This window comes from Lissotriton vulgaris, chromosome 8 (genome assembly GCF_964263255.1).
Source record: "Lissotriton vulgaris chromosome 8, aLisVul1.2, whole genome shotgun sequence".
Taxonomy (NCBI): domain Eukaryota; kingdom Metazoa; phylum Chordata; class Amphibia; order Caudata; family Salamandridae; genus Lissotriton; species Lissotriton vulgaris.
In genome coordinates this window covers 1,228,117,836-1,228,143,534 of record NC_141696.1, presented here as the reverse complement: position 1 = coordinate 1,228,143,534, position 25,699 = coordinate 1,228,117,836, and the positions used below count along the sequence as shown (strand labels likewise).

General features: G+C 42.9%; 1 protein-coding gene across 6 annotated transcripts in view; it reads left to right on the top strand.

Annotated features, from left to right (window-relative positions):
• The window catches only part of FRY (FRY microtubule binding protein), a 674,187-nt gene that overhangs the window by 478,095 nt on the left and 170,393 nt on the right, over positions 1 to 25,699 (top strand). For all 6 annotated transcript variants that reach the window (XM_086935130.1, XM_086935129.1, XM_086935133.1 and 3 more), the window contains exons 27-32: positions 2,543 to 2,703; positions 6,298 to 6,408; positions 7,977 to 8,131; positions 16,347 to 16,446; positions 21,301 to 21,472; positions 24,984 to 25,240. In XM_086935130.1, coding sequence (XP_086791256.1) covers positions 2,543 to 2,703; positions 6,298 to 6,408; positions 7,977 to 8,131; positions 16,347 to 16,446; positions 21,301 to 21,472; positions 24,984 to 25,240 — 956 coding nt within the window. The remainder of the gene's footprint in view (positions 1 to 2,542; positions 2,704 to 6,297; positions 6,409 to 7,976; positions 8,132 to 16,346; positions 16,447 to 21,300; positions 21,473 to 24,983; positions 25,241 to 25,699) is intronic.

Sequence of the window (25,699 nt, the reverse complement as noted above, 5' to 3'; positions counted from 1 at the left end):
ACAAATAGTTGCGTGTGTAATAGGGCACCTGGTGAGATGCAAACAAGCCATACATTACTGGTTGCAAAGTGTAGCAGGTTGTTTTATGTCAGAGGGAGGTGCCTGTTTAGTTTCTAGTTTTCTGGTTGTTTCTCTTGAAAGAGAGGTTCTTTAGGACTGCATGTACATAAATCCATTGCAGTTTCTAATAATGTGAACACATTTTACTGTTATTGATGCAAGAATAGACTACATTTTAAGAATAATGTTTTTATGGTCTGGCATGAAAGTCAACACTTGATCCCCCTGATCCAATAGAAATTAATGGTCTAGGAAGCTAACCCGTCCTTCTCTTTCACCCTAGCGGGGGAGGATCCATTCTACTGTGGTTCTTCATGGTGGTTACAGCCTAAGCATGTTTTTTACTTTAGCTTACAGCGCTGCCATTGCCTTTTGAAGAGAAATAAAACAATTATTGGACTGTTGCAGCTAGATAGCCACAAATTCTAAAGATAACCTAGAATACTCAAATCAAAACTGGGAAATAAGTCAGTAATGTTGAATGTTAATGATAGTGCAGAATGTGAAATCAGTCCAATTCCTTCGGCCATAGACATAAAATAGGTGAGAGGATGTGGCGTTACGGCCAGAGCTGCCAACTTTGGAACTGAAGAACCAGGTTCAAGTATCTGCGTCAGCTTAACATCCTGTGATTATGGGCAGCTCACTTAATCCTCCCTGGCCTAAATAAATAAATGTTACCTTGTGTAATGTAACTGGTGCTTATGCAAAGTGCTCCAATACCTTTGAGTCATGTTTGCGCTATATAAAACTGGAAAAATATAAGGGATAAAGTACCCTGTGCGGTACTTTATAAGGATATTGCAAGTCACTGATGAGTTCCATAACCATAAAGAGGAATGGTGCCCAAAGTCTAGTTCCTTTATAAGGTTATGGAACTCTGCGTTGACATGCAGTATCCTTATCATGTACATAAGTGGGTACTTTATCCCATATACTACTTGCTTACAACATCACCTTTCCCACAAACCACTTAAAACCTTGGTGTGTAGCTCGCCAATATGCAGAATAAAAATAGAACCTCTAGCGCAAAATAAACACATCAAACACCTGTTAGATATTTGTTGCAAAAAGATATTAGAAGCTGTTAAATACAAGTCAGTTAAAAAAAATGCAGTTACTCAGAATGTGTTGAAACATGCATAAATATTCTAACGTTTCTATAATTATCTAAGGAATGCAAAAAATCATGTTTTTTCTGCTAGTCACTGTAAGCTAGAAAGATAGAGCAGAAGAAAGAAAGGCGAAGTTTAATTTTTGTTGCTTTAAACAGCTGCTCCGTGACATGACCCGCCTTGCACCTCTGCTGCTGGCTCTGGCATTGTGACATCAGAACTCAACTGCACAAGTCTCCAATTATAAAGAAATTAGAGATGTGCATTTATACAGGGATTGCAGAGCCCAATGTATCATAAATAAATAAAATATTAAATAGGTAATATGCCTAAAAGCATTAAAGAATGACTGCTTTGCTAACTCGGATAAATGTGTAGCAAAATCAAAGATTACAGAAGGCTGGCAAAATAAGGATTCATTTGTTCCAAACCTTGAATAAGGGCCGTTCCAGGGTCAAGTTAGTGTTGATTCATCTAGTATGGGTAGTCTTCTGAGGCCATTGCCGTACCCCCGACAGAAAGAGAAGTCCCCAACATGTACCAGGCTCAACAACGACAGCAGCAGGGAATTCATAGGGAAATTGAAGTTTACCTTTGAAAGACAACAGTCGGTTTAGTGATCTTTTGTTTATCTGGGAAGGAAAATTGAGAACAAACTACCACAAGACTACAGTAGTAGAACCCACATTTTTGCAAAGTGGACAATCGTATGAAGTCAGGTAGCATGTGTTTAAAAGGTTAAAAAAATACCAGATGGTTTCTGCTTGATTCCCTTTGGGTATGGGGAGCTAGATCAGCAGTGTGAGGATGGTTGATTAACTCAATGGGGAGTTCCTAAAATAAAAAGCCAGTTAAAATACTACCAGAGTGAAATGTTGTGCTGCGGAATAAGCGACATTCAAAGGTAGTACTTGCAGCCTCTATCAATGTTCTTGTTGAGAGACATCTCGGCATTAGTATGCGTTAAATGTTTTCAAAGCATCCTCGAATGGCTGAAAATCGATTGCTGTAAATATAATATTCGAACAAGTGAAGCAAGTTTTGCTTTGCTTTCTTGGAACAACCTGGCAAATGGGTGCAATCATGTGTTTTTTACTTCCTTAGGATCACTGTGAGGTAGCAATGCTTCTTCTATGATCTGGAAGAAAGCTCAATAATAGAGTCCGTCGGCCATCTTTAACTACATTAGTCATGTAACTGAGTGCCCAGTAAAACACTGTATGAGATTCAATGAGTACCTGTTCTGTTGTGTTGCACTGATAGGGTTTGGGGTAGGGAACAACAGTGTAGGCAGCCTTTTGGCACCTGTTTCTGAAAGCCCTTGCTGTAGTCCTACTCATGTCCTGTTTGTGTTTGTGTTTCTGCAGTGCATCACAGGAGATTCCTCTTCCCCCAGCAGAGCCTGAGGCACCACCTTTTCATCTTGTTTAGTCAATGGGCTGGGCCCTTCAGTATAATGTTTACACCTCTGGATCGGTACAGCGACAGGAACCATCAGATCACCAGATATCAGTACAGCGCATTAAAGGTAAGCTGCGCCTTCCCAAGACCATGTACAATAGAATGTGTTGAAATACGCTTGCGTTGTCTCTACATTGAAATATTCAAAAATTCTCCGCACATCCCTGCGATGGATAATGATTGCTTGTTTTCTAGAAACATTAAAGGCCCATGATTGGAAAGTAGCTGCTAACATTCCAGCTTACTCTAAAGTACTGATGCTCTACAACTGTATTTGTGATAGACATTTTTATGAATGCTGAGAGTTTCATGCATTTACTACCGTGTGTGTGTGTGTGTCTGTGTGTGTGTGTGTGTGTGTGTGTGTGTGTGTGTGTGTGTGTGTGTGTGTGTGTGTGTCTGTGTGTGTGTGTCTGTGTGTGTGTGTCGGTGTGTGTGTGTGTGTGTGTGTGTGTGTGTGTGTGTGTGTGTGTTCGTGTACGTGTGTGTGTACGTGTGCGTGTGTGTGTGTGTGTGTGTGTGTGTGCACTCCAAGTCTTATGTCTGATGTTATCTGCCACTCTCCAGTTACTCTTATTTTAATTTAACTTAGATTGTGCTGTGTGTGTTTTCCTTTGGAAAATTTGATGTTAGATCTACAATGATATCCTGGTTGTTCTGATGGCCCTGCACCTCATTTGGATCTAATCTATCAATGTCTTCCATGTGACCTCCATGTAGCTGGACTGTAACGAGGCATTAGACTCAGGAGGATATCTTATTAATAATGTGTACAGTCGGTAACTAGGCATAGGACTTGGGCAGGCATTTTATTAAGAATTTGACCACTTGTATGTGTGTGTGTGTGTGTATTTGCATAGCATGATCCCAACTCAAAGGCCACTTGCATTTGTCTCAGTATAATATGCATTTCCAACGTTTCTGGAGTGACCTCTCTCTACTTGTGTCTCAGGCTCCTTTGAAAGATCATCTTTTACCTCCCTAATGCCCTTTACAGCCTAGACATCTTCAGATCTGCGCCGCCTACCTGGTTTCCTGGGTTTGTGTAGCATGCACTCCCTGGCCTGTGTTGATTGTAGAGACCACCTCCCAAACCTCTTGTCCCATCCTCCCTGGATTAACTCTGCTGCGTGTCTTTGATGCATCTGCAAATACATACCTCTCTTCCATCTGCTAGGATGTGTCCCAAAGTCATTCATCATCATCATCAAGTCTCTTATGAGACTATTGATGAGTTATGGCACCGAACATTGATCTGCCTGGCATTCAGCTTGTTATTCACTTCCAGCAGTCTGCTTTATTAGGCAGTGCCTTCTAATAGCAGGCAGCTCTGGGATGGGAGTTGAGTGACAGTCTGAGCTCTGCACTGGCGGAGTAGCTGAGCTTGCCATTTGAATTCTGCATTGTTTAGGGTTTGGCGCAAATCGAAAAATAGGAGAAATGTGAGATATTGTATCCGGTTCCTCTGCCTTGAGCTTATAGGACAGAGACAGCTTAACATAGTTTATCCTAGCCAAATGCGATTAATGTTATTAGAGCTGGGTTGACTTATCATGTAACATGGCAGATCATTGTTACCAGTATAAAATGTTCTTCGCTAGAAAACTGCATAATTGTTTGTAAATGGCTCTTAATGACAGATCTCTGACCCAGATGTTCATGTGGTTGAATATGCGTTAGTCTCAAGCTACACTGGTTGGGTTGCTTGTTTCACGGAAGAAATAACTTAGCCAGCCAGGAGATCGTTCACAGGGCAAGGTCAGGTGGAGGAGGAAAGAACAGGTTCAAAAAGAAGGAAGTATTTAGAATGGGTGTAATCCGCAGGGAGGCAGGCACAAGTCATTACTGGATTAAGAGGTAAAAAGTACAAGATCATGGCAGCTTTAGTTTCACACTTGTGTCTGTGCCAAGTCCAAGCTGTACTTTGGAAAAGTACAAGAATTGTACAAATCTGATTCATAAATAGCTTTTAATGCAAAGAGCCATTCATACTTTTTAACCCATTAAAATTTTGACTGTTAGCACCCTTGTTATATTATGTTAGTTGCATCTTAGAATGTACAGCATTTTCATGCAGGTTTCATCTTGACACTGTGAAACAGACACAGTATAGTACATGATCGTATAGTACATCAGGGGACTTTAATGCTGAAATTAGTCTAGAAAGAGATATGTCTTCAAGGTCTTCCTGAATGACAGGTAATTGCTTGTGCTTGTGAAAGAGGATTCCAGAGTTTAGCAACCAAGGTTCATAAGGTCTGGCAACCTGCTTGTGTCTTCCTGTTTCTCTTTATTACTCCTAGTTCTGGCATTTCTCGACTATAGTAATCTAGCCAGGCACACAGCCATTAAATAGAACCAAGAGGTGTTGCTCAACCTGAGATTTATGTGTTATTCATGATGACGTCAACTCAATTTTATCCTTGATCAGGAGCCAGAAGAGGGAATGGCTTGGACTGCATATAGTGAGGCTCAGATTCACACAAATTCCACAGCTGACGCTTCACCCAGTTTCACTATCTCAAGGAATCTGCTGTTCATCAATCCAACTAGTGTCCTGAGACACTGATCTTAAGCTACTTTGGACTGTTTAGATCATTAGACGTCCGTCTGTTGTCATGCATGGGCAACTTATTCTACATTCTTTACACAACTTCTAATGTATTCCCCTCTATTTCCCATTGTACATTTTTTACCACTACAACAATAGGGTGCAGTCCACTCCTGAAAATGTCTTCCATTAGTGGAAGGAGTCACCACCCTTCCCCTTCTACTCTCTCTTACAAATGACACGTTTTCTGATTTTACACTAGGAGAATTTCCTCGAAAATGTATATAGCAACACTGCACTTATCAATGTGATGACAATTTACTTTACATGCCGTAGGACTTATTTCTCCCCAAGCAGGTGCATTAGGTTTCTCCTCCTATTGTTGATAGCAGAAACTCTCTTTCTGACACCAATCCTGCTTCATAAAGGCTTCATTCAGACACTTATCCTGCATGGATCAACATCATTTAACCTCAGTTGTTGTGCTCATTCTATATCTAATTAAACTTACTTTTCCTCTGATAAACTACTTGTCTGTGAATCATTGTCTTCTTATATCCAGAATACTTGCTCGTGGGCTGTTTCCACACACTGCCTTCTCCTATTTTCCGTGCATGATCCCTGCCTCTTTAAAGATATACTTTTTACATATTCGTTTTTGCATTAATTCTCATACAGTCCATGCATTGTCTCTCCTATTGGACCCATTGCTTTACTTATAAACAGTGCTGAGTTATGTGCGACAGAGGTTGAAATATTTACTACACAAATAAATGTTACTGTAAAGCTGCTTTTTTTTTTGTTTTGGGCTTTTGCCAAAAACCAGATTTCAGTTCGTGTGTGCGCCATCCCATTATAAATGAACTTCACTGTGCAGAACTTATGGGAAGAGCTCATCACAGTTTTGTTTAGTGCAAAGAAGGTGATTTTTATTGATGTTTACTATGAAGTTCTGGAGGGAGGACTGATGCCTTGATGCCATCATATTCCATGTTGGAATTTGGCATGCATCAGCAGGGGCTAAGGCTTTCCTTAAGAAAGTACTCTATCCTCAAACATAAGTGTATGATGCTTACAGAACCTAACTACAATATGCATGTTTCGTTCTAGGCAATGTCTGCTGTGTTGTGCTGTGGTGCTGTCTTTGACAATGTGGGTCTCTCACCAGATGGCTATCTTTACAAGTGGCTTGATAACATTTTAGCCTGTCAGGATTTGCGGGTAAGTACCTTCTTCTTGATGCATCTTTTTGACCCAGTATGGCTTATTGTGCCTTTTTAGCCTTTATATAGTTGATACATAACCAAGTACAAAAGTGAAGATGTTGTCATGGTATGTTTATATGTAGAGCACACCATCACCCGCGAGGGTATCTTGGCACTGAGCAGGTGTGTTTGTCTGGCCCTGCCTATGGTAGGTTGGTTAATTGAAGAAGAGAGAAGGGAACTCTGATGTGGAGTGGGACGGCCTTACACTCCACGCTTTAGGAGTGATATAATAAAACATCTGTCCTCCTGATCTGGCTCTGTGTATGCATGGGAAAAGTGTGAGTAGGAGTTCTGGGGAGCGGAGGTTTCTCTGAGTGGTTGGTGGAATGAGATGCAACTGTTAAGGTAGGTGGGGCCTACGTTGTGTAATGCCTTGAATGTATGTTTGAGGAGTTTAAAAAGATCGTGTTTGTGTATCTGAAGCCTGTGGAGCTCACTAAGGTGTGGTGTGACGCGAGTTCTTTGTGGGAGGTTGAGGGGGAGTCTGGCTGCTGAGTTCTGGATGGTTTGTATTCTTCTAGTGAGTTTCAGTGATCCCAATGTAGAGGGTGTTCCCATAGTCCAATGTGCTGGTGGCTAGGGCATGAGTGACCGTTTCTTTAGTTTTGCTTGGGAACCATTTGAAGATGTTCCTCAGCAGTTTCAGGGTTGAAAGCAAGATGTGTGATGGTGTTGACTTGTGTGGTCATGTCCATTTTGCTGGCAGTGATTATTCAGAGGTTCTGGGCATGAGTGTTGGGTGCGAGTCCGAATTAGTCTGCTCACCAGTTGGAGTCCCATGGTGAGGTGTTCTTTCTGAAGATCACTACTTCTGTCTTGTCAGTGTTGAGCTTGGGACAGTTGACTTTCATCCAGTTAGTGACTTCGGTCATGATGGTGGGGAACTTGTTTCTTGTGTTTGGGGTCTTGACCAAGGGGTAAGAGTATGAGTTGTGTGTTGGCGGCGTTGAAGAAGATATTGACGAGAAGATGCCCTTTTGCTCTTGGAAATAGTAAAAAAAAAAATGTTCATAGTGTCAGCGCTTTAAAGATTCTAGGTAAAGATCTGTAGAAATGTCTCTGAGATGGTGCACTGCTCAATTGGAATGATCAGCTCAGGTCAATTAAGCATTTGGTTGTGGTTGGGTCAACATTAAATCAAATTTGGAGCATGTATGAGCTATAGCACACACGTATGCAGGTCTTAAACCTCTGTAAAAACAATTTCACTGACCACAGCAGTCTTGCTCACTCCATTAGCTGTAGCCGAAGTGTAAACCTGAACCTCTTATAGCTAGCATGCCTCAAAATCACGCATAGGGATTTATTGTAGTAAACTCTGCTGTGTTCTGAACTCAATGAGCAAAAGTTAAAATGTTCTATTAAAATTGAAAATTGAAGTATGCTATTCTAATTTCTTTTTTTGTTAAAAATATTATTGTACAAGTTGAGTCTCATTAAAAAATGCAGTTTGTACTGAAAATATCAATAAGTGTTAATTTTGTTGCAGACATGTTATTTTCTCTAAATTAATTCCTTCAGGTTCATCATCTTGGTTGTGAAGTTGTGGTCTTACTGCTAGAGCTCAACCCAGACCAAATAAATCTATTTAATTGGGCAATAGATCGCTGCTACACTGGATCATACCAGCTTGCCTCTGGATGCTTCAAAGCCATTGCGACTGTGTGTGGAAGCAGGTATTTAATTAGATTAAACATTATGTACTTGTGAACTTCCATTCTGCAGCCTGTCTACTGACTTACATACATTAAAACTGCTGCAATACACTCTTGGTTTTAGATATTTCCTGCAAAACAAATTTCTTCTTAAGAAAAAAACACATGTATGAGACACACAGACTAAACGTTTGCATTAAGGCTCAGTGGAGTGATTATAGAGGGTTTGTGAGGCATTAGCACCCATTAGAGTATTGCTGCTCCATTTCCTTTGGATTATTGAGTAGGTTACACATTCAATAAATCATTCATTGACATTGCCCTAGGATGGAAGACCATAGCATGCACTTGGAATTCCAAAAAGGGAACCCACAGCAAGTCAAGCCAGAATGCTCAACAAGAAGCTACTGCCCATTAGTGCCGAGAAAGTGACTTTCTCTGTTTCATGATGCAAACTGGTCATAGCTTGAGCCAGGACGGATTAGTCCACTTTATATAAATTGAAGCGTGGCATTTGTCCTTACAATGGATTTGTTTCTTTTCTAAAGAAACTAAGAAAATTATTTTGAATAATAACGCAGTTCCTCTACATTTTGTCATTTTGTCTGTTGAGTTTGTTACTTCTGAGAAAAAATAACTTCGACATTTTTAAATTGGATCTACAGAATGCATATGGTCCGGGATGCCCGCCACCCCTTCCACCACCAATCCCAATGGTAGGAGACAGACACAGTTAGAACTTTTGGAAGGCAGGGGGGCCTCGTGACCCCCCTGGACGTATTTATTAAAATATGAAACAAAATTTAAAACTTTAAATTAAAACGTTTCATTTATCATGTACAAAATTAAACTTTCATTACACTTGATGAAGACAGGTATCCAGGCTAACCTTAACAAATCTCTAATACAAAGATTTTCCTAACCGAGTCTAACATCATGACATAATGCATTGCATACGAATTTTGTACATCCTATCATTAGGGGCCAACGGCAAGGTCTTAACCGGTGTCAGATCCCTATCACCAAATTTCCGCCCTCTCAAGAGAGTGGCGCATGCGCAGCGGGCTTTACCCTCGTAGCCAACTGTAGCTTTCCTTTTCATGGGGGCCCCCTTTCACTCGGCGCCATCTTAAGGTCGTGCGAGTTCCCGTGCGGGTTATCCGAAAGAAGGACAGCGTGGACTTCCCCCGCACTCTCTTCCGCCGAAGCGGATATCCGGCCCCCGGGAAATTCGTGGGAGGGGCATATAGCCGTCTCCCCCTGGGAGGGGCCTATGGCCGTCTCCTCCTGGGCGATCCCATCCATAATGGGTGCCGTCCCCCGTGGGAGGGGCCAATGGCCGCCTCCCCCCGGGCGCTTCCATCCATAATGGGTGGCGCCCCCACTAGGACCTTGAAATCACTGCTCACCGATCATGACCTTACAGGCCAGATAGTTGACCAACTATCTGGCCCCCCCACAACTCCTATAGGTGATGTCTCCTTAATCCCACTAGCCAAGCTATCATGTCTCCTATCAATAAGTCATTCCCCTCCCTGGACAGGTGCACCCCATCGTCTGCATAACAGTGGTCCCCCCAGATGCACCCGTGAGGTATGCTTTGAAGATGAGCAGAGCGAAACAATTTCTCCGTTTTATTGTTGACCCTCTTTACCGAATGGTTCAACGCTGTCGTGGACCGCCCACCCCTCCATACCTTCCTAGGAATCATGTGTGACCAGGCTATCGTGCACCCCGGGAGTGTCTTTGCTAACCAACTAACTGTTGAAAGTATGTGTTCGATTAACGCCCGTCTGCCCAACCTCACAAAGTCATTGCCCCAAATGTGCACTATGACTACTGATGGCGGTGACCTGTGCCGCCCTAACAATTCTCCCACAAAACTTTGCAGTCGGTCAATACACAAGCCACCCTTCCCATGGAAGGACACCCTGAAACCATATTCCTCAGATGTGTGGATCGCATCACCTGCCCTGAATATGTCCGCGGCACGCCTCACGTATGAGTGGCCCACGACCCAGACCACTCGTCTTCCATTCCTTGTTCCTGAAGTGGTGGTTAGCTGATACTGGGCCGGTCCCAATTTCTGCCCTGCATCACAGGCTCGTGAAACTATAATCCAAACAAAAGACAGCAAGCGTGAGTGCACTTCTTCAGTAAATTACAACATGTGCAGCCGCACGTAACGTTTGAAACAATCTGAAGACCAGCGCCCCAATTGTTTAACATTGTCTGCCTGCAGACCCCCGGCCGTCGCTTCTGTAGCGGCCCATATCCTGAACGAATGAGTTCCAAGATCACTCGGATTCAAGCCTGCAGCTGCGATCCTGATCGCCAGCACCCTCGGAACTGAAACTTTAACGGGGTGCCGTCAGCATGCCACAGCAAGGCACCCCCCCCACACCTTGTCACCCTTTGTTTTAGGTAGGCCTCAACGTGCCTCACTGGACAACAGGGACTACCCGGAGCGCGCTGCAACACAATGCTACTCCCCTGGGCCTCCTGGTCTGTCTTTGACCTGGCTGTCATGATCAGCAGGGAATCCCCCCTCACTTGCGTGTGGTCCCTGCGCAGACCCCCCTCGGTATCCCTTTTGTTGGCAGCCACCAGTTCGCCTACCCGCAGGGCCCCATAGAATGCCAACGCAAATGCTGCCCGGAACAGGACAACCTCACTAGGTGAGGAGCATGTCTCCTCTAGTTTAGCCAACAAAGCGGATGCCTGGTATCCTTTTTATGACCCTCTAGGTGCCGCCAGCCGCGCAGCCCCTTTCTGACTATAAAGGAGTCCGTCGGGTCCCTGATCCCCTGGAGCTGAGCCATAAACGATATGGCGGCCTTATACTGACTGGCGGTTGCCGCCGACCGGCCCTCCTCATGAAGTGCCACTAAAAACTGGGTAAAGGACCCCTCCTGACCCCATCTATGCTCCCATGCAGGGCCCAAAAAGGCGCAGTACGAGCGGAACGCCCCTTACGTAAGCTTTTTTTGTCCTGGGCACTAAACTGGCTGCCACAAGGTTTTGTACTCCAGGGTGCCGATTTGCCATAATGCCTCGGGAAATGGCGCTGCTACTAGCTCCACTGAGGGTAAACAATCCCTGAATGCCTGCATTTTGAAACGAGAGAGCGCATCAGCTTTATTATTCAGTACTCCCGGCACATGTTTTGCCCTGAATTGTACATTTAGCTGCAAGCATTTCAACCCAACTTCTTTCAACAATCGCAATATCCACTTGCAGCGTGCTGCCTGCTGGTTAATGCACTCAACCACGGTCATGTTATCTGACCAAAATATCACTGAGCGGTTTCGGAACTCCTCTGGCCAGGCCGACAACGCTACCCAGATGGGGAATAACTCTAGGAAACCAATGTTGCTCGTCAAGCCACTTGTTACCCACCATGCTGGCCATTTCTGGGCCGACCATCGGTTACCAAGGATCGCGCCAAACCCCACACTGCCCGCAGAGTCGGTCCATAAACCTAATTCTGCTGACGAGGCCGGGGCTTTGTTCCAGACGACCCGGCCATTGAAATCCGCCAGGAATGCCAGCCAAATGAGCATGTCCTGGCGAACCTCTGCCGACAGCCTCGTACGATGGTGCCCCTCCTTGAGGCCAACCATGGCCTGGGCAATGGATCGGGAGAAAGGGCGAGCCATCGGTATAACCCTCAGTGCAAAATTCAGCTGTCCCACCGTTTGCTGTAGTTGGTGCAGTGTCACCATGTTGTTCCGAAGGCATTGCAACAAGGAGGCCCTGAATTTGGCGATCTTCTCCGCCGGCAGGTGGAAGCAACCCTCCACGGAGTCTAGTTCAATACCCAGAAACTCCAGGGAGGTAGTTGGACCCACTGTCTTACCTGGCGCCAACGGGACCCCGAAACCCCGCATGAGCACGCAGAATTCCTGCAATGCCCGTGCACAGTCCCGAGAGCCCGCCGGGCCGAGAAACAGGAAATAATCAAGATAATGCATCACATGTTGGTGCCCTGAGGCCTTCGAGAACGCCCACTCCAGAAATGAGCTAAACATTTCAAAATAGGCACATGAAATTGAACAACCCATCGCATGCACATATCCATGTAGTACTTCTCCTGAAATGCGAAACCCAACAAGTGCTGATCCTGGGGATGCACCGGTAGTAACCTAAATGCGGATTCATTATCCGATTTTGCTAACAATGCACCGGGGCCTAGGAGATTCAACATTACTACTGCGTCATCGAATGATGCATACCTCACACTGCAAATGCCTGCGTCAATTGCCTCATTCACGGAAGCCCCCCTTGGTGCGGACAGATTATGAATAAGCCTGAATTCTCCCGGCTCCTTCTTGGGAACTACCCTTAATGGGGAACACACAAAACTGGCCGTTGGTGGTTCACCGAACGGTCCCGCAACCCGCCCCAAGCGAACATCTTATGCAATTTTTGTGGCGGCCACCGTCGGGTTGTGCGTAACGGACAGTTGGTTTTTGCATAAGGGGGCCCCCCGAAAATCACCCGCCGGGATCCTGAAGCCATACGAGAAGCCATCTCGCAGGATCCCGGCGGACACATGGTCAGGGTATTTGTTCAGCTAGGGAGTCAAAGCCAGAATATCCACGGGCGATTGTTTGATCATCCGAGGCACCATGTCAATCCTGCTTGGTACCCGCTTTTCCCCCAGTATTATTGCCTCTGGATCGGCAGCTAGTTTCGGGGTGGGAGGTGTTACCACAACCTGCGCAGGCATGCCTGAACCTGCATGTTCCCGGTGGCCTGTTACACGTTGCCTTGTTAAAACCCCAACATACTCCTCGCTTATTTCCATTCCCGCCCGATCTAGACTGAGCATCTCCCCCGTGGCCGGTCGAAAGGGCTGCAGATGTTTCTGCTGAAAAGCCCTGAAGCCGTTTGCACTCGATCCTGATCCACCCGCCGAGCCCGGCTTGAACTGCGCATGCCAAGATACAGTGTCCACACAATCCCAAGTCAGTCATTCATTAAACTCTTTCGCTTTTCTAAATGACACGTCATACCCTTTCCATGCGTCCCCTCCATACTTCTAATGGAAGCCCGTGATCCTGCTCTGGTAGCAAGCAAGGTCCCCCAACAGTTCTGGTGTTCGCTCACCCATAATTGCTACAAAAACAGAAAAAGCCCTGATCCAGTTCATCATAGACTCTTCCACCCTGAATTCTGCCATTTTTGCCCTCCATTCACTGGGGTGCCATAAATCCTTCTGGGTCTTGGCATATTCTAACTCACGATTGTCCGTCAACAATGAAAACATATTAATGTACTTATTCGCCCACACCATCTCTTTTGTTGCCATAGGAACATGTTGTGCCAAGCATTCCCGTCTTGAAGGTACAGCGCCCTCCTCCATTATTCGGAGCGACCTCTTACCGTCTTCTGTCGTACCTCCGGTCGTGTCAGTCGCTTTATTCCGATTCTCGACCGCGGCCGGGTTCGCCACCTGCAATGGAGTAGAAGGCACGTTCACTGCCCCAGAGCCCCTTGCCTGCCTGAGCTGGTCGATAATCTGCCTAGCCTCTTCAGCTGGATGTTCCGCAGCCGCGGATCCCCCCGCTCCTTTCTTCAACCAAGGCAACACCGCCGCCAGATGAATCGCTAGTTCGGGGGTATTTGATCCTTATCCAGCGGTGTGATAATCACAGGGATTGGTAATCCCCCATCCGGTGTGGGTACCGGGCTGGCCGCTGGTGTTACTGGGACCAGCGGGACCTCCATCGGGACCGGGGCCTCGCTAGGACCCACTTTCCCTTCTTCTTTTTCCCCTTATCCCCCCCTGGGGTAACGTTTGGCAAAGCAGGCCCCACGATCCTCCTAGGTCTCCCTGAGGGCCCCGCCTGAGCCTCCACTTTTTTCTGGAGCGCCGCTAAGCCGCGACCCAGTCGGTCTACGTTACCAAATTTCCTGTCCATCGCCGACACTTGGTTTACCAGTGTGCGCAGCATCCGTTCCATCTCGGAGCTCTTTACACTCTTCTTTCCAGGCATATCTGTCGTTCAGCTTTATCTCTGCCTGTTTTCCAGTTGCTCTTTGGATTCCAGATACGCCTCGACGACTGAAACAGAAAAAACAACGATTACCACGTTCAAAAACTGCAGCTTGTTCCCTTGAGGGCTCAGGAGCGAAGAGTGGTGCAGCCTTCAGAGCGCAGGAACAAGAGGACGCCTGCCTGGATTCCCGCGCCTCTTATCTTGCGGCGGGAAGGCGGGGCAGCATCCACATCCCGCCCAAAAGTGCACGGACTTCCGGGCGGGTGTTAGGACAACCCTCTTAGGCGGCGGGGGCGTGCTCCAACCACGCCACTTTGGGCATACCGGCCGGGGACACGCCCCCCGCCTGCAAAGGTTTCCCGGGCGATCGGGGCACCCAGCCATACGTTCGGGGTGACCGAGAGGTCTCCCCTTTCCATTTGAAAGGTCCCAGTGTTACCCTACCATAGTACCAGAGGAGTAACTGATTCCCACTGGCACGCCAGACGTTAAGTAGTTTATAGTAACACTGAAAATAATGCCACATGCTACTCAGAGGTCTTCAAAATATTGTTACAAATGCTGTTATTCTGAAAAGAGATTTTGCACAAACGAAGACCTTCTGACTCTGCAAGGCTTGTATTTCTTACATTCCCACTGTCACGTAGCCAGTATATGGCGGGGGGGGCACAGATTTCAGGCACAGAGTTGTCTCTAGTGTCAGCACAGTGACCAGAGGGATGCCACTCACTATTGCTGTGCCTGAGTTCGTATTTGAATTAGTGAAATGCGTATTTATGGTGTATCAAACTATGGATGTCTATGTACAAATACACAAACATTCTCAATAATTTGTGCACTGTTCTAGTGAGAACAGCAGCTGCAACATAGTGAATGTAAATGTATAGGCATTTATATAGCGCACTACTTACCCGGAGGGTCCCAAGGCGCTTCGACCACTGCGAAACCCTTCCTGGCTTCCCTGAGAGATGGTCCCTTAATGGGTATCTCCAGGGTGAGACCAGGCATCCCCGGCGGTCTGGTGGGGCCGTTAGTGAAGATGAGGCAAGCTAATGCCCAGAGTTGCCGAGTGTGATCGCTGATCAGAGTGGGCACCGAGGCGAGAGAATTATCAAGTCCGCTGACCCTGGTCCAGAAACCTGCCGCGCCGGGAATCGAACCCTGGTACCGGGCCGTCCTCTGCTCTCGGGTCTGCTGCCTCTAACCAGTGAGCCACACTACTTCTCATAGTGGTGGAAAATGGTTGTCATAATTTGAACCATTCAATAGATGAAGAAGTGTGTGTATTCTTCCATACAGTTTGGGGATGCACTGCAATATAAACATTTGGCTATCCTAGAAAGGGAGGTACCACTGACGTCATAAATAGCAAAACACTGTATGTATGTAGACCTTAACTTACCTAAGTATAAGTTACATCTGTCCCTGCAGCTTTAGCTCTTTCTTTGAAGTGTTACTTCTTTCACTGCAGTTCTACCTCATTCTATGCAGTGTTGTCTTTTTACCGGTGGGTTTGTCTGTCCTTAGCGCAGACTCTTTCTCTGCAAATCTGTAGCTCATTCACTTGTTCGGTTAGCTCTGTCTCTGTTTGCAGTGATTCCTCTTTGCCTGCATCATCACCTCTTTCTCTGTATTCTGCCTCTTTCTCTATAGATTTTCCTCTCTTTTAGCCCGGTTTTCTGCTCTGCAGGTTTGCCTCTTTGGCTGTAGCTCTACCGTTTTTCACTGCAATGCTGCTTCTCTTTGCAGTACGCTCTTTTGCTTTACAGGTCTGTCTCCTGCTCTGTGGCTTTCCTTTTCTCTCCACCACCTCATTTGCTACTCCAAGATGTTATCTCTGTGGAACCTCCATGTAAAAACTGTGTGTTTTAGAACCTGTAGATTATGATGAGGGGGCATACTTAAAAAAAAAAAGCACTTGATGGCATATTTTGGGAGTGCACATTCTAAAATAGACTTTGGCAAAAAGTAGACGATGTACCATTTTGTTCTAGTAACCAAATTAATTAAATAGTTTTTTCCTGGAGGGATGACGTCCCAGTTGTCTTTAATCTGAATGTTGCCTCTTTGCAATCTTTAATAATCAAATGTCTCAGCCATCAGTCTCCCTGTTGGGGCGGGAAGGAATGTCAGACCATTTTCCATTTACTTAAGATTCCGTTAAGTAATAATTTTATATTTCTCTATGACCTTCACGTTTTATAAGTATTTCTATTCTGTGAATTTTACAGGAACTATCCTTTTGACATTGTGACGCTTTTGAATCTGGTCCTGTTTAAAGCATCCGACACCAATCGAGAGACATATGAAATCTCCATGCAACTCATGCAGGTATGTAATATCTGTCAGCTATCTAATTGTAACGCAGCGAGCCAGTACAAATGGTTATTTGTGTGGAAAACATAATTCCCCAAGCTTCCAGGTCTTCCCATTTGCAGTTGTCCTCTTTGGGAGAGAAATCTGTGCTTGAAAGTTAGTACAACACATTTCAGGAAAATCATGAATTGGCCTTCAAAGGGCCTAACTGACACACAGGCTGTGGTGAAAGTTGAAAATTTGTTTTCATTTTTGTCACAGGAAATAACTTTTCCTAGCGCAGACCTTTCCTTACACTACATTTACATGCTGTATATACAGAGTAAATTTGTGAGAGTTCCCAAGTTCAAAAATGACCTTCCAATGGTTAGTTAATGCCCACAAATCAATGGGTTTAGAAATCTTCACTAATATTTAGAGGTGTAACTTCCATAAACCTATTGATAACCGTAGATTTGAAGATGTGTTAATTCCAACTCATTGCAAGAAACAGGGCTCTGCCAAAAGCTCATGAGTTCAGAAAGTTACCCTTCACTATGAGCGATCTCCTGCGGGAGAGCTGACTACTTACTGTTATGACTGAGACTGTAGAACCAAGAGATTCACATTTAATGGTTGTTACGTCTACTGATAATCAAGATCCCTGACGAACATTGAATTGTCTGCGTTGAGGCAGATGGATCGTCATCGTCTATTCTGTGTGCCCTGGCACATAGAGTTCTTCAGATTAGTATTCCTTTTGCAGGGCTAGTTTTCCAATAAACATATTCAACTCAGCACCATCTGTTTCATTGGTACAGAGCACCGTTGTCCTATCAAAAACTCAAATAATATATAATATGTCTCCCAAGGCTTAAGCAATCTTGCCTAGTAGTCCCACCAAGTTGAAATTGGGTATTCTGGAAATTGGAAGAACCCTAGCTATTCTTTACAAGTTACAAAGCACATACTTGCATGTCCATAGCTTCAGCATTCAAACCAGAGTCTGTGATGCTCCCTACAACGTGTTCAGTCTTGTGCAGTGCTAGTTGCCCTTTGGATGATGAAATGCCCCGCATCATTAGCCCAACCAACTGCTTCACAAAATGTCTTGTATTTTGACATGCTGAGGAAATACCACCTAACAGGCCTATTTAATTGCATATTAGCTCAATTTAATATTCTGACACATGACTCTCGCAGATGCAGAACTCATACTCACTGAGGTCTGTGGTACATTACACTATCATATGGAAGATGGAGGGAGGAGTGAATGTCTCTTTAAAATTTCTTATTAGTAGGAAATGCTGGCGGTATCCTCCCTAGATGCCAGATTTGACCAAAGTTTACTAGGCGTATGTAACATGTTGAGAGTAGAGTTAGCTTCTTCTAGGACATAATTGCATTCTCTCTCTCTATCTCTGGCTACACAGAACAACTTAAAACAGAATAGGACAGGAAAGTGACACCCAAATCCTCCTCCATTATTTACATCAAAACTGATTCTCAGGCATGCTACCTAGTTTATTGATAAGTCTATAGGATGTTCAAAGTGCTACAGAGGTTTGCGTTGTGACCTAATACCATCTTCAAGTAAGAACTTGGATATACACTTTGGTGCCATTGCCTTGCAACTAGTATTGTAACATCAATACAGGACACTCGCTTCACCAACAAGAGCTTCATTCTACCACCTGGAGACTCAGATTGCAAAGCATCCTTTGATGCTCTCATTGGACTTCCATAGTTTTAAATTTCTCATTTCATAATACTTCCATGTATCACCTCCAAGACATCAGTGAACTCAGAAAATCCTTATGAACGTATGTATATGTGAGGCTATGTGGGCCATTTGGTCTCGGTGTAGTTAAAAGGCAAGTGTGTAATGTTGCTACGTTAGTGTCCAAAAAGATATGAGGGTGATACCAAATTCCATTTGAGAAAGTCAAAATGTCTACCTTAGTCCTAACCCCATACCACACCAGAAATGTTTGATGTTTTATATTGCTGTGTGAAGTGACTGAGAGTTCATGCAAATAACCATTTCATACTGCATTTCCTAACAAATTGTACTTTAAGTCTCCTGTGTCATTTTTTTGTCTCAGTATCAGCAAGATATTGTCGATGACATATGGGAGTAGAACTCTGCACCTGGCCTGCCTGACTGCATCTTATATTGAACGACAATATCTCTGCCAGACCTTTTAATTCCTAAGGTGTCTCCAAGGATGAGGTAGCAATTTATATCAACAACAATCAAAAGCAGTAATGAGGCACTGCTGAGCATTTCATGTAGAAGTAGGGACAGCAACCAACTGCCAATTGAACTACATGGATCTGAACATAGTTATTCAAGTGGATCACTGTGATTCAGTCTGCTAAGATGCCATCATAGAGAGGGCAAGTAGAGAATGTGTTGTGTGTCAATATTGAGAGCATATTAGGGATTCAAGTGATTTGGCTAGGTTTTGCTTCTGAGCTTAAACACTATGTCTCTGACCACAAAATGAAAGAGCTGGGATCAGGATTAAAGACCACTTATTAACAGGGAGAGACATAGTATGAAAAGCAGCTATTCCCAAGCTAATAGACACAACATATTGCTGACTCTTTAGCCGGACCAGTCTCTGGCAGCTGTAGTGGTACCGAACTGCTTTGAGTACTGTATCAGTTCCAGGTGGGACTTACAGCTTACAACAGACAGCATCATATTTAGGATGTCCTCATCAGTTCAGTGTCTGCAAATGTCTGCATTCTGCAATTAATGTTTGGTTGCTGTTCATTCACTGGGCTTTTTGCCCATATAGTTTCTTGTTTTCCTCCTGTTCAATTCAGTTCTTTTACTGGTACTGGTCTTCTACAGCTCATCTAAGCAGACCATCATTGTTTTCGTTTTCTGCATCCCATCTTTGCACTGGGGTTTGGCTTCCATACCTTTTTGGAACTAGAGTTTGGGGGGGTCTGATATCAGGGAGGCGGGATGACTTGCATCATGAACTGTTCTCCCCAGCCCTACATGATCTGTGGTCAGCAATTGCTGCATGAAATGTTATCGCCAAAACGTGGTGTTTACTTCACATATCAATAAACCCTATAAAAAGGCTTGCATAAAAAACCTTTGATTAAAGGTTTTTTTGGGGACGGAATGCAACTAACAGATCGTGTTGAAAATGAATTATTAGGCCCTAAGCTAAGTCATAAGCAACCTTGACAGTTGCATGTGACGCCCCTTTCTTCGGACACCACTTACGAACCTATTAAATACGTTTGTAACTGCATGCGTGCCACACAAAATGGGGATTACAAAAATATGCTTTGTTGCCGAAGTACCTTCCACAACCCTATGCCTGGTTGTACTGCCTTAACATATTTGGTTCCAGGTGGTGGTGACAAATGCCATCACACTCTTTTTTTTTTTTTAAGAGCAGCCAGGTAGAAGTAGGCATTCAACCATGTTTCAGCTATTGCTAACTCGCTGTTAATAACAGACTAATGTCACATACCCTCTGTGGTATCTCTCAGCATGGGTCACTCTTTCAAGAAAGCAAGAAATGGCTGATTGGCCAATTCCTGACAACTGCTCCTGCTTCAGTATTCAAAGGAGTTGGCCATCATGGTTTGCTGGGGTAGTCCAAACTGGTCCTTCTGTTCTGGTAGTGAAGGGGGTGTTGGGGCATGTAATTCACCAGTTGTATTAGAACATTATGCCCCAACCATGACAAGCATGGTTGGTGAGAGTGATGCTCTACAGGGATGTGAATAAAGCAATGATTATGTGCAGCAAGTCTTTCGTTGTTCATCTTGATAATGATAACGTAGCTAGTGATATATTATCTGCAACCTTCTTTTTTCTCGCTTCTTAATTACACCAGCATTTTCTTAACTCACATTCTGAGTGTAAGCAAGGGCTTCATGCATGTAGTTATACAGGGAAACATATTATACTTAACTTTCCTTTATAGTTATTTTGTAGAGAAAGAGCGCTGCTTTATTCGCGGGATAACGCTATCCCTCGAATGAAGCAGCGCTCTTTGAATACCCCTGAGGAAGGGTCGACCAGGACCCGAAATGCATTGGGTTTACAAGAAGTTGCAAATGAATTACTTCTGCATCTGAGAACATAAGATACTAGACGGATGTTTATATAAGATAGAAAATTAAGAATAAAACTTCTGATGAGAAATCAACAAAGATTTATGTGAATGTTATTGATCAGCAGCAAGAGGAGAAACATTATGTTTCAATATAAAGGTAAGTGAAAGGAGTTCCTGACCCATAACATTTTGGATTTTCAAGGGCACTGCCAGACACAGTGCAACAGATGTCGTAGTACACCAAGACTAAATTCAAAAGTTAAATAAAAAAAAATCTAGTGCACTGAGAAACCTCTGTCCTAATCCTGGTTTCCTCCAACATCTAACACTAAAATTCAGTTTTAGCCATTCTGAGTTATCTTTTTTATTCTAAGGAATTTCCTATTTCATGACCTATTGTAAGAGTTTTAAATAATGTTTTTTTAAGGATTTTGTAATATGCGTTGCAATGGTCCAAATAAATACAGAGCAGATGCTATACATTTGTAATGAGGAAAATTGCATAATGCAGTATTGTAAACTAATTTTTCATGTTCATTTAAAATGTAATGTTAAATCTGTTTGTTTGAAATCTACATAAAAACTAATTGTATTATATTTTCAAAGAGTTTCATAGTGACCAGATCTGACACAGGACTTTGTGCAAGAACACACAAGTGAATCATTAATGAAGTCTTCCACTTACTTTATAAATCTTAAGTGATTAACTATATTTCTGAGTGTATGTTTCATTGTTAAATATGTGATATATGATTACACTGTAATAAATAAACATTCCACTGTGCATTTCTTCTAGATTCTTGAGGCAAAGCTTTTTGTATATTCCAAGAAAGTAGCTGATCAAAAACCTGGAAACATCTTGTATGGCACACATGGAGTCTTGCCACCCTTGTACAGCGTATCATTGTCCGTCCTTTCCAGTGAATTGGCAAGAATGTATCCCGAGCTCACATTGCCCCTTTTCTCAGGTAATATAATGCTCAAATTCTGTTGAGTTCTTCCTCAACTTGGGCTTTCCTAATGGGCTCCTATTCAAATCTAGAGTTATGCCTATGATGACTTTTTGATTAACTCCCTCTAGCTCTTATTAGTTTCTATAACATAATAATACTCTTTCTGGTTTGGTGCAGCTATTGTATTAGGGACTCAATATCTTAACTGAGGCTAGACTTGCAGTACACATATGCTTATGTAAGAAACTGCAGTTGAAAATTTGAGTCTTGTTTTTATAAATAGATCTGCAACATAAATATTTTAAAGGTTTTGTTGGTCAACGTGATCAGATCAAATGTGGCTGTTCAAATTTGTCAATTTGTATGGTTTAATAGAAACTGTGTATTCATGTTTGGTTCATGGTTCAGAAAACTTATTTTCAACTGTGTACATAAACATGAGTTTTGTCACATAAGAAGATTGTACATTTGAAGCTCTAAATTGATATGCGTTATCTGAATTTAGGGATGCCAGTTTTCCTATGATTCTTTAGTTTGATGTAATTCCGTCAATATTCAGTGATAGCAACAGGACTACCTGGGACCGATGACAGTTGGAAGAAGCAGGAGTGAAAGTCTATGCATTTTCTATGAGCCAATGGTATTGCTTACTTTGGTTTTTTTTATTTACATCATACTTCTGAGGTCTTTTATCCTGCTAATTTATGAATCTATTGGCTAGATGTACGAACAATACTAATAGTGATTACCAAATAGCTATTTTTGCGAATCGCTATTACTAATGTACAAAAGAGTTATTTAGCCCCTATTCCTGAAGTAGTGGCTTGTAGTGGGTCGCAAATAGATCTACCTCATTAATATTAATAAGGTAGGTCGCAGTTTGTGATCCACTACAATTTGCTACTATCAAAGGGATGGCGGCTTACTAGGGTCACCAGATCACCATATCTGTGATTGCTTTTAAATTAAGCAATCTTTTTTTTTCTTTTTTTGAACGGAGTTCATTTATCTTAAATAAAAATGGGTTACGTTTAAAAAAGCAAAAATGAAACATTTACATTTCATTTTTAAGACAGTCAGTGGTCCTTTGGACCCATGCCTGATCTTAAAAAATATTTTTTCAACCATTCTCAAAGAACAACAGGTCCTTTTGGGACCCCTTCCAATTTGCAAATGGGTTTCCACTAACTTTCAGTCGGTGGCAAAGTGCGATGTTTTGTGATCGCATTTCGGTCTCAAAACATTTCTACATGCCAATGCAAATTGGTGTTTGGAAGGGATGCCCTAAACACGCCTCTTCCAAATACCGATTCGCAAACCCACATTTCGATTTTGTAGAAGGCTAGCGCATCACAATTCTGGCTTTGTACATTTGGAAATGCCTTTTTGTGTTCCCAAATGGCCCGGTTCGCAGATTCATGCCATTTGCGGAGTCAAAAAGACTTCGTACATCTAGCCCTATATGTTTTAAATATTCACTTTTCACATACCTGGAGAACGTTACACAGTTGGAATCCCAACTTTCCTTCTGTGAAATAATTCTGTATACTTGCTAAAGGATCTTGCATTATTTAGAATACAATTAGCAATTCTATTTGTAGCCATTCGGTTATCTATAGCTATCCTCCAGATGCCTTTTTTGCCTTTTAGGGGTGAAAAAAACATATCTCCGCAAAGATAATTTTTTGCCCGCTAATCTGAGATATAAAAAGATAGTGCTATGTGGTTGCTTATCTAGGCCACAATACCGACTTAATTGCTTCTTGGTGCTTGAATAATACTTAAAGGTATGCTTTTATCTCTTTTGGAAGTGTAATAGTCAGAGTGCTCATTACCATGATTTAAGCTTACATCTACAGATCTCTGGGTGGGCCCTCGACCCACTCGCCTATTTTACCAAACCAAAAGGTCCCGTTGCTCAATGGTATTGCAGCCACCTGAGCAAGGTGCAAGAATAGTCTTTAGCTTGGCATCAGCAGTGCATTCTCCGTCTACCCTTGACAACACTAACATCTAAACCTACAGGTGAAACACACCAGTAGGCTCAACTATATTCAACTTAAAAGGAAACAATTATTTGCTTCCATTGGATTGAGAGTCTTAAAACAATCCCAGCGCAGAAAACAGGAGTTTGTGTATTTGAGTATCTATGGGCTTCTTTTCCTTCATTAATATCCATGAAATGAAAGAGACTAAGTTGGGCAGAGTTGTTTGACTGGTGATAGGAGCACTTAAAAGAATTAAAATGCATGACCTGCTCCCCTCTAATAATTTAATGAATGGGTATACACATTTAGCTCTTCAAAATAGTTTGTGAAGCACAAACCTATTTTCATCCAGAGAGAATTTAATAGTATACTTTTAAAAGTACCCACCAGGATTCAGACCTTTTTCTATTATTCGATTTGCAGAAGTCTTAACCCTCAGAATTTATGTAGCAGCTTGTCCTGTCCGTTCTCACCTTGCTATCCAAATACCTATGGTGCATTCATAAATCCATTAGGTTCGTTGTTGAGTCAAATATTATCCTTGAGTCCTACCTTCATTTTCTAAGTACTTATGTAAATATGTGGTATTTCTACAGCACAAACCTAAAACGCAGCAGAGAGCTGTGCAGGGTGAAGACAATCCTAAAGGTAATGACTGATAGGAGAATAGGAGAAGTAGCTGGTTTTGGGATTTGTGATTTACCTATTTGTGATGTGCATCTTCAGCTCGTTCCTAAGTTGGAACAGTGTTGGGATGGTTATGGGGATATTTGTATAGATCCTGTATGCATGGATAAAAAAAGGCCTGCTCCCTTGTGTGTTTTTTCTTCTTCACACTTTTTAATCTGCAGTCTAATGGTTTCTTGGCTGTGGTGTGCTGAGAACCACAAGAGATGGTAAGCTTGGTTACAAGATAAGCAGAAGTGCTGGTCATGAAGGCTTTGTAAATAGTACAGCTGATTTTGAAAATGGTGTGGACTTGCCCAGGAGTCAATAGAGTTTCATCACAATCGGGAACTATTGTTCTTATCTTGATTACTTTCCAGAAACAATAGGCCCCAACACTATTTTATTCAGAGTCAAATTAGCATGCTTGGGCACAAACACTATAGATTTTGAATGTTTCACGTGGATAAGGTTTTTAAACCTGCCCTAACTTTGTACTGCCTTATTCACATAGGATCACTAAGAGCAATATTACCATGACTTATCAAGCAAACAACAAAGTTAGAAAAAATGACAAAGATGCAAATACTAGATTGGTGAGTCAGCTTGATAGATCATGTGAGGGATTGGCTGAATAGTGTGTTTCAAATCTCGGAGAGAATTGATGATCTGATGAATAGGTAGTTGGTTATGTATGTGAGAAGAGATTTCATTATATTTGAATTGACCAGTGATAAGGATAATAATTCTAAATTAAAAAATAAATTGAAACTCATTCAGCTTTATTCTCACATATCGATACAATGTAAAACCCTTTTAACTTTCTGGCTTTTGGGATAATGTATTGCATTTTTCTTCATGTTTTTCTTCAGAGGTAAGTCAGAGATTCCCAACCACGCATCCTAATGGACGTCAGATCATGCTCACCTATCTGTTCCCCTGGCTCCACAACATAGAACTAGTGGACAGCAGGCTTCTACTCCCCGGCTCCAGCCCTACCACACCTGAGGATGAGGTGAAGGACAAGGAGGGTGAAGTGGTGGCAACGTATGGACTAAAGGGAAATGGCTGGGGTTCTCCGGACGCCACATCCCTTGTGTTGAACAACTTGATGTACATGACTGCAAAGGTAAAATAGTTGAAAACAATAATACATCTCAAATTCTGAAAATGTTATACTTTAATTGAACAAAATATAACGACATTAATTTTCAGGCATTTGTTTCTCAATCAATTCAGCAAGTGTTGCATCTAATTATAATATTTCTGAAATTGTAGAAATAAAAATGGAGACGCCTGGTATACAGCAAATAAAAGAGCCAATTCACAAAGTTAAAGACCTGGCTGTTCCCTTTTGCAATTAAGTAGGCTCAATTTTCTTTTTCTATTCTCCTCCAGATACTGTGTTAGACACAGCAGCAAGACTCCTTTTTTTGGTATTTGCGCTCTCAACAAATATATTAATATAACAATATACAAGTGATTTCCACCATTGGCCTAAACAGTGATGAGCTGCAAATAATTTATGAGCCTTTTCTTTGGTGTAAGGGGGGAGGGGGTGGGGTATTTACTGTAGGATCAGGAAAAA